The sequence below is a fragment of the Prinia subflava genome, chromosome 1 (genome assembly GCF_021018805.1).
Source record: "Prinia subflava isolate CZ2003 ecotype Zambia chromosome 1, Cam_Psub_1.2, whole genome shotgun sequence".
Lineage (NCBI taxonomy): Eukaryota > Metazoa > Chordata > Aves > Passeriformes > Cisticolidae > Prinia > Prinia subflava.
Window position 1 is genome coordinate 118,180,341 of NC_086247.1, and position 12,080 is coordinate 118,192,420.

Consider the following 12,080-nt stretch of genomic DNA (forward strand, 5'->3'; position numbering starts at 1 on the left):
TTTTAGTGTGTGAAATCCTGTGCATCATTACTGTGAACTATTTATGCCTTTTAGGGTGCATATATATATATTTTTGAGACATCCTACGCGGTAGTGTGTTCTGACTGCTGCATACGTCAGGGATCCTTACATATTTGTTCTGTGTGGTTCAGAAGCATGTATTTGATTTCCATGTTTATGGGGTTTTTTCAGCCTGTTTTATATAGGTTTTAGGACCTTCTGGTATAAGCTAAGATGGTCAGAGATTAGATTTCTCCAATTTTTTTTAAGGACCCATAATGTATTTATCTGATATTGACCGAATGAGCAGATGAAAAATGAGAGCTTTGATTCAGTGGTGTTCTCAGGTTGCTGATTAAGCTGCTAAAAAAGAAGGACATACAGTTTAGTTATTGCAAGTTAGTACTTTATTGCAAACTTTATGTATTTGATTCTACATGAAGGGTAAGGGTAAGACTTCTTTCTTTTTCTTTTTTTTTTTTTTTTTTTTTTTTTTTTTGAGGAGTAATCCAAAATTAGAAACTCTGTCCCATTACCTTCTTGTGAAGCTATTGAGTGAGCAGAATGTACCATACTGCACATTAAGAAAGATGTAAAATCAGTAAAATACAGAACAGAGAAGGTACAAATGGCTTTTGTGTCATTGTCCCAAGATCCCAAAATCTACATGTCGGTGCTACAGTGTTGTTTCCAAAGTTATATAAGGGTTGTTAATGCCTCCCTGCATACATGATACATCTGAAGGACTTCAGAAGAAACATGGTGACTCAACTGTTGTTGCAGCAGCTTCCTTTAAGTGTTGGACTCGATGATCCTTGTGGGTCCCTTTCATGTCAGAATATTCTGTGATTTGTTAAATTTCTGTGTTGGGAAAATCATAGATGTTTTCTTTTTTTTTTTTTTTTCTTTTTTCCCCACATTAGGGAATACACATATGATTGGTGTGGCCTGTCTTTCAGCTTTCTTATTTACAGTTGTTAAAACAATTACTCCTCTGGAAGTTAGAAAAGCCTATCACAATCCAATAATTCCACTTTTTGAGTTGCAACACACTGTAATTATTCATAAGTGCTGTTCTTTCTTTAATTTCTTTAACTATCAATTATATCCCCAAATAATCCATGTCACAGCACTGTTCACAGGGTTGGATGGAGAATAAAAAAATAGGATTTCTTAATGATAATTTCCCCTGGTTTGCTTATTCATGCAGAAAGATCAGGTGCATCCTAACCTTTCTTCTTACTTGAATATCAAACATGCAGATATAGTGGTTTTATCACTTCTGGTTTATTGTATATCTATCTTAGTGCAACTAGATTTTGTATTGCTCTTATTTTTTACTTTCATTATCTATTTTGTAGGCCCTAAGAACCAGACTATTCAAAGCTCTTGGTGTTTTTTTAGCAAATTCCCTTTTAGGAAAATTAGATTATTCTGTCCACAAAATATTGTTTGGTAATGCAAGTAGTTGCATATTCTGTTCCTCTGAACTGTGATCCATCTTTTGAAGTGTAGCTGTTTGCAGTGACCATGAGGACACTTCTCTGTCTTTCCAATTCCTTACTGTATTTTCACTTTTTTTTCCTTAGAGATGAAAGACAGAATATAGAAAAAAAATCCCCACACATCATTTTTTTCCATTTTTTACCAAGCTATGTTATTTCATGTGTGTGCATTCCTCAAATATATTTAAAGTGTTCTTCTCTCAATATTATCTGTGAATTTTTATCACATAATCTGCTTATTTGCAGGTGAAGTGTGTTAAGCCAAGGCCATACAGTGAAGAGTATGTGAAAAATACACATTGCTCATTGTTTAACATTCTTGTTTGGTTTGTTAATCTTGACCCTATGGGAGATATATCTTCTTTTTACTAGGAGGGTAAAGAAAGAATTATTTAATCTGACATACACTTAATATATTTTTCTGTTGCACTTTACTCTGTCTGCCAAATAGATTGTTTTTACGTTTGGCATCTATATTGGCTGCTCTTGCTTAGCTGTGTGAATTGCTTTTATAAATGCTTTATTTGCTAAAATACGTGATTCCATCTGTTCCAAAACTATTTTTAAGTTTACCTACTGCAAAAGCACACTTCAGTTGGAAATTGCCACTACAAAATGCATCAGAAGTCTTTTTCTTACATAAAGGCAACTGTAAGGATAACGGTGTTGCCAAGTGACATGATTTTATCCTAAAATTAGATATTTTCTAAAAATTTCCTTGCAACTGAGTTATTTCTGCTGTTTGCCATGCAGTGTTTTCTCCTTTTTCATCTCCAGAATTATTTACGGTGTACTTGATTAATGCATATCCCATTTTTCTATGAAATGTGAAGACAAAAGTTAAGTGAGATCTACAACAGCCTCTGTCTCATGCTCTTTCAAGAAAACTTCTCAGACTAGGTGGTAGGTAATAAGTGCCTGGAGGAGGACTCTGAAGAAACAGAAAAATCCAGTTGAGTCAAGTTGGTGGGAAGTAAAGAATACGTAAAGAAAAAAGGTAGAATAAGAAGTTGCAGAAGAGGCAGTGTGGAGGGATCTGAAGAAGAGATGGAGGCAGAGAGGAAGGTCCACAGAAGCATGAGAAGCAGGGCATAAAATGTAGGATGGTTCTGGGAGAGGTGAGCAGAAGAAAGCAACAGAGAATGAAGAACAAGGTGGGAAGCAATTTATATGAGTTTTCTTCTAGAAAATGTTCAGAGTATTAAACCCAGATCCTTTCTTGGGTTTTGTCATTTAAGATCCGTTTATTCTCACATGATGTTTCGTTCTTTGCTTCTTCAGTCTCTTTGCATTTAACAGTCTTCTTGCAAAAAGTGTATTTCAAATAAATCTATATTTACTCCCTTAAGAAAATATGAAAGATATAATTGCAGAGGATCATACTTGATGCTACAGATGGTAGCATGAAAGCACACCAAAAACAGAGGAAAGAAAAAAGAACATAAAACCTCTTATCAGAATAGCCATCAAACAAGAGACAGGGAGAATTCTTGTGCATTAGCTTTATGTGCTATTTAACTTTTTTCCAGAATGGAAAACTCTACAATTTCATGGAGTCTTTTGAGCTTGACTTCATCATATACATGATAAAAAGATTTTTTAAACTAGTGTCTTTCCTAAGGCAATATTTTTAAATGAAAGTTGATAGAAACTGACATACTGGGTTTTTTTCCTCCTGGAACTAATGAAAACAAAATTTTAGTTGAAATACTTGAAAACACTTTGTGACTCTCAGCTAGAAGAAATGGTCCTTATCAGAGGCTGCCTGATGCATACACTGCCATGGTGAACCAGCCCAGGCTTCTCCCCAGGTGTCTTCTCTATGATAGTGGACAATGCTAGATTCTTTTCAAAAGCTTCATGAAATGACAATTAGTAACTAGTAATAGACTTCATCAAAGTGTCCATCAAGTGGGGATGTCCTTAAAATTTGAAGCATGAGAACTTACATTCTTTTTAAAACTTAACTTATTTTTTACCTGTTTAAAGTCTAAATATTGTGATCAAGATCTTCAGTATTCAACTCACTTTTGGAACCGGAAGTTCCTGTTGTTAGCCAAGTTTGGGCAAGTTTTATAGTTGGAAAAAACTCTTTCCATTGCGGTATTGATGACATCAGATTTTTGTTTTTTATTATGAGATGGTGCTGTGCTGATTTTGCCTCACAGGACATGAAGTTTCTCAGTCTGTGGATATATTAGGATGCATATAGTAAGGTGGTATTTAGGTATATATAAATGTGTGTGTATGTATATATATACACACACATCATTTAACATATATATAGATATAGGTGTGTACTAGATAGTGTATGTTTGTGTGTATATCTCTACATGCACAAAGATTTTGTGTTCTCTCATACAGAAATTAAGTTCCATGTGAAAAAAGTCCTTCAGTCTCTCAGTGCATGCTGACACACTTCAACATTTCATTCTGTGTTGGGCTGTCTGTGACTCAGTCAATGTCAATTAAGACAAGGAAGTATTTGTGGGGAAAAGAAAATGCCCATTGATTAACTGGTTTGGTTTTTTGTACTTGCTTTACAGGCCAAAGTTCAAAAAACATCAGTTCATCTCCAAGCATAGAGAGCTTGTCTGGAGGACGGGAATTTACAGGATCTCCACCTTTGTCTGCATCAAAAAAGGATTCCTTTTTCAGCACCATCTCCCGCTCACGTTCCCAGAGCAAAACTATGAGCAGAAAAGAGTCGGTGGGTTCTTTTAACATTTTTAATATATTTCAATGTCACACTGCATTACTCATTAGAGACACTCATTTCTTCCATACGTTGAGCACTTGCACTTGGAAATGTGCACGCATTAATGGCCAGAGCAGAAATAAGCTATTTCAGTGTTGAGTTGACATCTCCATTATGGCTTCCATCCCATTATCCTGCCTGAAATGAAACTGTGAAAGTGCCTGTTGCCTCTGAGCAATACCAGAGAAGTCCTGTAAGATTTTTTGCTTTGTTAGACTTTTGCTGTAGTCCTGAAGTTAATAAACAGTTCCATGGGAAGCTTGAATGCTCAGCAGATCCAAACATGTCCATCTGTTGTCCCTGAAATTCCTAAATACATCAGAGGTTTCCCAGTGTCTGTAGCATCTGTAGTCTGCAGTCACAGTTCTATTTCTTGTGCAGCTCTGGCCTTCCATTTGGTCACAAGAAGCTAGTATTTAAACACATTGTTCTCATCCAAGAAAATCAGCGCTTATGGGTAGGTTCCAACGAAATTCTCATCCCATCCAAGATATTTTAGGAGCACTACCTTCATAAACTAGGTATGCCATGGAATGTGAGGATTCTTGTTTATTCTCTATACACATTTCCCTTCGTCTCTCTGCTGAGTAGAAAACAATTACATAGTAAATAACTTGTAGTAATAAGTTGTAATTTTTGTAAGGTGAAGGCGCAGTGGTTTTCTCCATTCTTTTTTCAGAAATGTAGGCTCATATATATGACTATTGATTTCAATATGTAGGAATTGTAATAGTCAAATTTCTGTTACAGCATTCTTCAGCTGTTCAGAGCTAATATTGCACAGAAATTTCATCTGATCTTCTCAGTGCTTTTTACTTTAAACAGCAGAATCTATATTAATAGTCACATCATGTTTTCAATTTGATATTCAAAATGTTCTAATGAAATGCACAACTTTGTGCAACTTTGTTCAGTTTTTGTTCACTGAATAAGAGTGTTTTATTCTTGTTCCAAATGCTTTTACTGTTGTCTAAAGAAAGGCTGTGTTTTGTGGTTAGTCAACAAGAAGCTATAATTTTGGTTTGTGACCATTTAAAACATGTTGAATTTCATTTAAAGCTAAAACAACAATTTAATTTCTTTCTGCTTGCCCTCATGAGTTGAAGAAAAATAAATACAGCAATATTAAACTTTTCTTTTTATGTGGTTTAACAAGATCTAAATACAGCTTTAATTTGCATCTTTTATCCAGGCCAGAACTTGGGGGTTTTGCACCAGTAGAGTTCAAGAATAATTCCTCCTCAGTCCCCTAATAGGAGACAGGAGAATTTACCATTATATATTCATACTCAATTAAAATCCATTAATTATTAACATTTTGGGGGGGTAAACAATATCCCAAATTTGGATATTATATTAATGTTTTCATGAAGAATTTTGCATTATAAGTGTCATGATAATTTTTAGTGGATTGGTAATCATGATAAGTCAAGCCATAAATTTTCAGAATAATTCTTTGAACTGTGATATGTAATTTATATTTTAGCATTTTATGATGCTAAAATGATTATGATTTATGATTAGCTAGAAATGGTTTTAGGCTATCAAAATCCATTTCTCTGGGTTCAGTTTTTGACTGACCCTTAATATAGGCAAATGGAATTTGTAGCAGATCCAAGAGGAAAAAGATTTGTTTAAATCTGTTTTCTGCTGGACAAGAGAATGTTTGGTTTTTGTTTTCCTGTAAATTTCATGGTACTTCATTTTCCACATAGAGCAGAAGATCCCAAAGATTCCTTCCTGAGGTCCCGAAGTAGTCACATCAGTACTCTCGAGTTGTACAATTGCTTCATTTACAGCTGTCTTCTGAATGCAGGAGGCTTGAAAATATAATGGATCCACATTATTTTATTTATCAAACTGAACTGGTTTACATTTTTAATCTTACAATTATACAGACTATATTGTTAAGTATTAGGGAAATTACCTTTGTTGGAACATTGCCATGCATCAATCTCTTTATAAAAAGATGGTTTTAAAATTCTTGGTGTGCCAGATAAATGATAATCCATTTCTTCTTCATCCTTGTATTTCTAATACAAACCCTTTCCAAGCAAAGTGGAAATGGAATGCATACATAAAGATACATGCATGTCCTTTAACATGCAGTTAACATAAGTAATTTTCACAGACCAGGGGGCATTACTGTAATAGTGTCATGGGATGGACAGGAATGTCATTGTCACAGATTGCTCCTGGAGTGCTGTGTCCAGTGCTGGGCTCCCCAGTGCACAAGAGACATGGGCGTACTGGAGAAAGTCCAGCAAAGGGCCACAAAGGTGATGAAGGGACTGGAGCATCTCTCCCGTGAGGAAAGGCTGAGAGAGCTGGGACTGATTAGCCTAGAAAAGAGAAGGCTCAGAGGGGATCTCTCCAGTGTGTATCAGTATCTGCAGGGAGGGTATGGAGAGAGCAGAACCAGGCTCTTTTCAGTGGTGCTCAGTGACAGGACCAGAGGCAATGGGCACCAGCTGCAGCACAGGAGGCTCTGTCTAATCATCAAGGAAATATTTTTTTTGCTCTTGAGAGCAGCTGAGCACTGTCATAGGTTGCCCAGGCAGACTGTGGATTCTCTATCCTTGGGGATATTCAGAAGCCATCTGGACCCTAATCCTAGGCAGCCAGCTATGCTTGGTGGCCCTTCTTGAGCATGGGCTTGGGCAAGATGAGCTTCTGAGTCCCTTTCAACTTCAGCCATACTGGGATTCTGTGAGAGGATAAACTCTCACAGAGGAATGTGACACATCTAAATTCTTTCTTTCCTAAAGCCAGTGCAACAAGTTGAGCTTTATCAGTGAGAGTTAAGATCAAAATTGATACTTAACTTGTTTCATTGCCTCCAGGAATGTGTCCATTTCTTATACTGAGGACTTCCTAAGGTTAGTAACAATTGGGTTATATTTATTCTTCTACATATCTTTTTCCCTTTAGATGCAAGGATCAGTGGACTGACTTTTTTATTTCTGTTACCAGAGACAGATGTCCCCTGTTTTATTTAAAGAAATTAATGTACAGCCTCAGGGATGAGTGTACAATATCAGTTCATGTTTTGGGAGCCCATGGCATGCTGATGTTTTTGGCATTACCGTTGAGTGGCACAAAGCTGTATGTTAATGTGAGGTCCACCAAAAGGGCTTGGAAGCCTGTCTTGTGCCCAGCATTGAGATGGTTCCCTGCTCCTTTGAATCCTTTGTGGTTTTCTGACAGCAATAACTTAAGCAGCAGTTTCTGGAGCTGTCTTCCCATAAATAAACACAGGATTTTTTTAATCTGTAATGCGCTCTGGTGCCCACTAGCTTCTTAATGGTTCAGTCTTGCTGGTCTAAAGTCCTACAAAATTTCCTCTCCCAGCCTGCCTACTGCCCTCTACTTTTCGGTGGAGTTGTGAAAAAGGGTGTATTTGTGCTCCATTTATTTCTCATCATGTTTCATTTATGTCTCCAGCAACCATTAAAGAAAGTCTACCCCTCTTTTTGGCAAATAGCAAAGCTGCTTAGATGTTGATTCTGGCAAATATGGTTGGCTGGTCCCAGTTTCTGGCAGAATATTCTCTAAATTGCTTTCAGACGTAGAGATGTGCCAGAGAGGAAACTTTTGAGTGAAACATTTTTAAAACTTTAATTTAAAAGAAAAAGAATAGGAAGATGTGGATTTGACTGAAAATAAAGTTTTGATTTGGAGAAACTTTGTGTTTTAATAAGTAAATTTCTACATCAAAGGTTTCAACTTAAGAAAAATCAAATTACCAATTTGGAAAATACATTAGTTAAAAAGTTCCCAAGAAGGAAACATTTCTAAAGAAAATCAGGAGCAATCTTTACTAAAATAATTTACAAACATGGTCAATCAGAATCCTCATTTCTTTGCAAAAATATCGTGAACAGAAGTTTCATGCTTTATGCTGGTTTTGATTGCACAGACTTTTTAATTAACTCAAACTTGATAACATATGCTATTGTCCCCATAAGCATGTATAAACAACTGTTACTGTCTGTGATTTACGTAGCTAGTCTGACTGATTTGAAGCTAGTTATGAGTACCCCTACAGGTTAGAAAATTAATGAATGCCATTATTTTCAATTAAATAGGCATCTGCTGTAGTGATTTAAGAGCCTGAGTTTAAGCATACAAACTTGACAGTTCTGCTCAAGTAGAAGGGGTATATGAAAACCAAAGAGATAATAAAATAAACACTAAGACAACCGCACAAAGAAAACCCTGTGTGCAAAAATTCATTTGAAGAACATGCCTTTTGTGCATTGGAGATGTTTTTTATTACCATGTGTCTTTTCCCTGACTGTTACCTTTTAAATTTATTTAGAATGTTTTAAGCAAAATAAGCAGACTTTCCAATGCCAAACATTTATTTGGAAGTACAAATGCTAGGATGAAATGCCCTTTTTTTCATTAAGCACCATAAAATGTGCCCAGAATAAGTTAGTTTGTCTGTGTACATCAGCCAATTCTTGATCAGTATATTGGATTTCTTAGGCCTAAAGTTAAAGACATGTTGCTTATTCTCAATGCCATTATGTTTAAAATAGTGCCTTATTTAGTGCCTTAATGTTTAACTGTAGTTAATACTGGAGGACATATGTCTTCCTTGTTCTGATATGACAGGCCAATTCAGACACAAAAAAAAATGCAATTTGTTTAATACTTTAGTGCTTGTCTAATTTTAGGGTTAGATGAAAAGTACATTAAATTTCAGATGCTGACAGGTCACATGAACAGAGTGTATAGAAAAACCTCTGAGATATTTTGGAAGCATGGTTCTTTTCTTGGTTGCCTTCCTCTGACTTACACAACATCCTGTAACTCAAATAAAAGAGCTGAAAACAGTAGAAGAAAAAATAACTTGCCTTTTATAGTTTTTATTAGAAATACTTGCAAGTTTTGTATAATTTAGTAAAGCAACAGCTGTATGCATGAGTGGCAGCTTTGAATCCTAGAGCTCCTTATCTTTTTTGGAGTGATTCATTTCAGAGAAAAGAAACTGTACTATGATAAAAACAGGAAGTTAATTGCTTAGAAAAAAAAAAGATGAATAAAAACCCAAGAGGCTCTGCAGTGCTTTTTCTGTCATATTACGAGCAATAAACATGTATACAGAACAGACCTGTGGGGCCATTTGGAATATTTTTAAAAAGTCAGTGTCAACCTATCTTTCTCTGGTACAAGAGATTCAGATACATGTATGTGAATGGTACTTTCCAGAAACTTCTGCACAGAAGCAGAATGATACCACTTGAAAAAAGACAGTAAGAACATTAAAAATTATTGGGCAGCCCTTAGACACTGTCAGAAAGAATTTAAAAATTACCAAAATAATGAATGGATGAGACCGTCAGCAATGTTTACAAAGGGATCCAAGTGACTGAGGACACAAGAAATGTGATGCTTCACTTCACAGCAATCATGCTACCAGCAGATGCATGCTCTGTCCATCCTCTTTCCATACATTAATCATGAAGTTAATGTTTTGGCATCCCAGTGGCTAGGAAAAACATATCAGAGGGTCTGTGTTGGTAGCTTGAGCTGCCCCATTTTCATTTTCAGTGGGAATTTCATATCTTCATTCTGTTCTTTTAAGATAACATCATGAAATTACTGTCCATTTCTGTGCAGAGCTGAGAGACCTGCACTGAACTCTCAGCAAAAACATGTATGTGGATGAGACACATGCCTCTAAACCAGGCTGTTGTTTTATTTGGGAGTTTTTTGGGTGAAAAAGGGTTCTGTGTTTGGAAGAATTCTTTTTTCCATCACTGGAATAGGTTGTGGTTATGCATTTAATAGCTTGATTCCTTTTTTTTCTGTGTTTTGTTAAATCAAACAATTCCCTATAAAAACAACAAGACTTGTACTTTTGTTATTTTGACAATGTAGTATAAATGGTGTATATTTATAGCCCCTCTATAATCACTATAATAAAGTTTTACCTTCCTTAAACTCTGAAAAATTAGAGATTCCAAAACCCTTAAATAAATAATCCTGCTCTGGTCTAAATCCTCAATCATGTTACGAATCATAGCAAAGGTCAAATGCATCCAGCCTGACCAGAGGAAGATTTAGTGAAACTATTTTGCAACTGATGCTTAAAAAGAATTTAAATGAGTATGAGTTTAACAAAGGTTATGCTTTGGGAGTCCTTCATAAAGGACTGTTTGTATTAAAAAGCTTATTCAGGCAACAAAATCAAGAAGCATAATTATGTAAGTACATAACACCTAATCAACTCTTCCAGTATGGTTCAAGTAAATATGTTAGTGTTTCCATGCTCACATTTCTCTTACATTTGCCACAGTGAGCTTATGCAGTCTTAAAGGCCAGCAGTGTGTGTAACAGATGGGCATAAAGTCCCTCAGATGTGATAATGAAACATAATGGAAGAAATGGGATTCTCATTTGCCTATGTGTTTATTTATAACTGTTTCCAAAATGCTTACAGCCATACCATCTAAATTAATGTATCAGTTTTATTATTTATGAAGAAATGTTCCAATATTCTTAAGTCAACAGTCTCAACAGCAGCACTGAGAGAAGCCTTTTATCAGCATTTCCTTTCAAAGAGATAATTTCTAGTACCCTACAGCTCTTTCTGTTATCTATTCCCTTACCAAGTGGAATACTACGTATTTTCTCAGCTGTTCAGTGTCTACCCATCCACAATGAGTTATGCCCAGCTTTTTGCATTCCATAGATCTTGCAGATTTTTATGGGTTTCATTTTTAAACTGTCTCTTGGCAGTTCCACAGTGCAGTGTCAGCAGGTGGACTTGTGCAGGAGCAGGTGGATAAGTCTCCCATGTCTTGTGTCTGCTTGCAGAAGAGATTTCTTCCCATCCCTGCTTTCTTTGTCTTCAGGCAGCAGCTTTCTCCTTTAGTTTTATTTATCCTTCCCATCTTCCAGCTAAGGAAAAATTGTCTGACCATAGAAGTGGAATATTATTAAGAGGAAGATGTACCCAGATTATATGAAAACAAGTCCTTCTCGTGTTCCAGGAATACAGCTGCTGGTTTCCAGCTCTGAACAGGGAGGCTGGTGCATCTAGAAGCTGTTCCAATAATAGGTTCAACAGTGGGAACTGCTTTGTAAAATTTCCAAGCCCGTAGTCCTTTGCCACTAACATCTCCAGGCAAGGTGGGATGTGGCAAACTAAGCTGGCAAATTGACTTGGAACTGTTTAAGATGGAAGTTTAACAGCAGGACCTGGTGATTAGAAGCTGTTAGCCAGAGTTTCAGCTATTTAATTGAAATTAAATATATCTGTCAGACTGTAGGGAGATCCTCTGAGGAACCACCTTTCATTTTCCTCCAAATTTCTATATATTTTAGCTTTGTTTTAAGTGACAATAAATCAAATATATTGATAATCATACATCAATGCAATAAATCAGCTATTTTGCCTCAAAGTCATCAATCTTAGAGTTTGTAAACAAATATGGATGGTAAATAAATATTGTTTCTATGTAAAGAATAATAAATAAACATAAACTAAAATTAGGGGGTGAGGGAGAGGAGAGTTATTCTAGTTTGGAGAAAGAGAGATAATTGATCATAAATTCTTGTTTCTTGTATTTCAGGAAAGCTACAGATGCATAATGCAATAAAATACACATGTGCATTTATGTCACCCATATTCAAATTTAAAAACAGAAATGCTGACTCTAGAAATTTTGATGTTGGAAGAGAGTTCCTGGGTCACTGGTTATTTGAAATCTGAGTTGCAGCCCCTTTCAGTTTTGTTAGGGCATATTCTCTATTTTGAGGGGGAATGTTAAGTACAGAAAGGCTGAAAATCTTATTCTTTAAAT

The 12,080-nt window shown here is 35.8% G+C and overlaps 1 protein-coding gene across 5 annotated transcripts in view; it reads left to right on the forward strand.

The window, feature by feature from the left end:
- Nucleotides 1-12,080, forward strand: part of TBC1D5 (TBC1 domain family member 5) — a 313,125-nt gene that overhangs the window by 268,766 nt on the left and 32,279 nt on the right. For all 5 annotated transcript variants that reach the window (XM_063409301.1, XM_063409310.1, XM_063409291.1 and 2 more), the window contains one exon: nt 4,052-4,215. In XM_063409301.1, the coding sequence (XP_063265371.1) occupies nt 4,052-4,215 (164 nt within the window). The remainder of the gene's footprint in view (nt 1-4,051; nt 4,216-12,080) is intronic.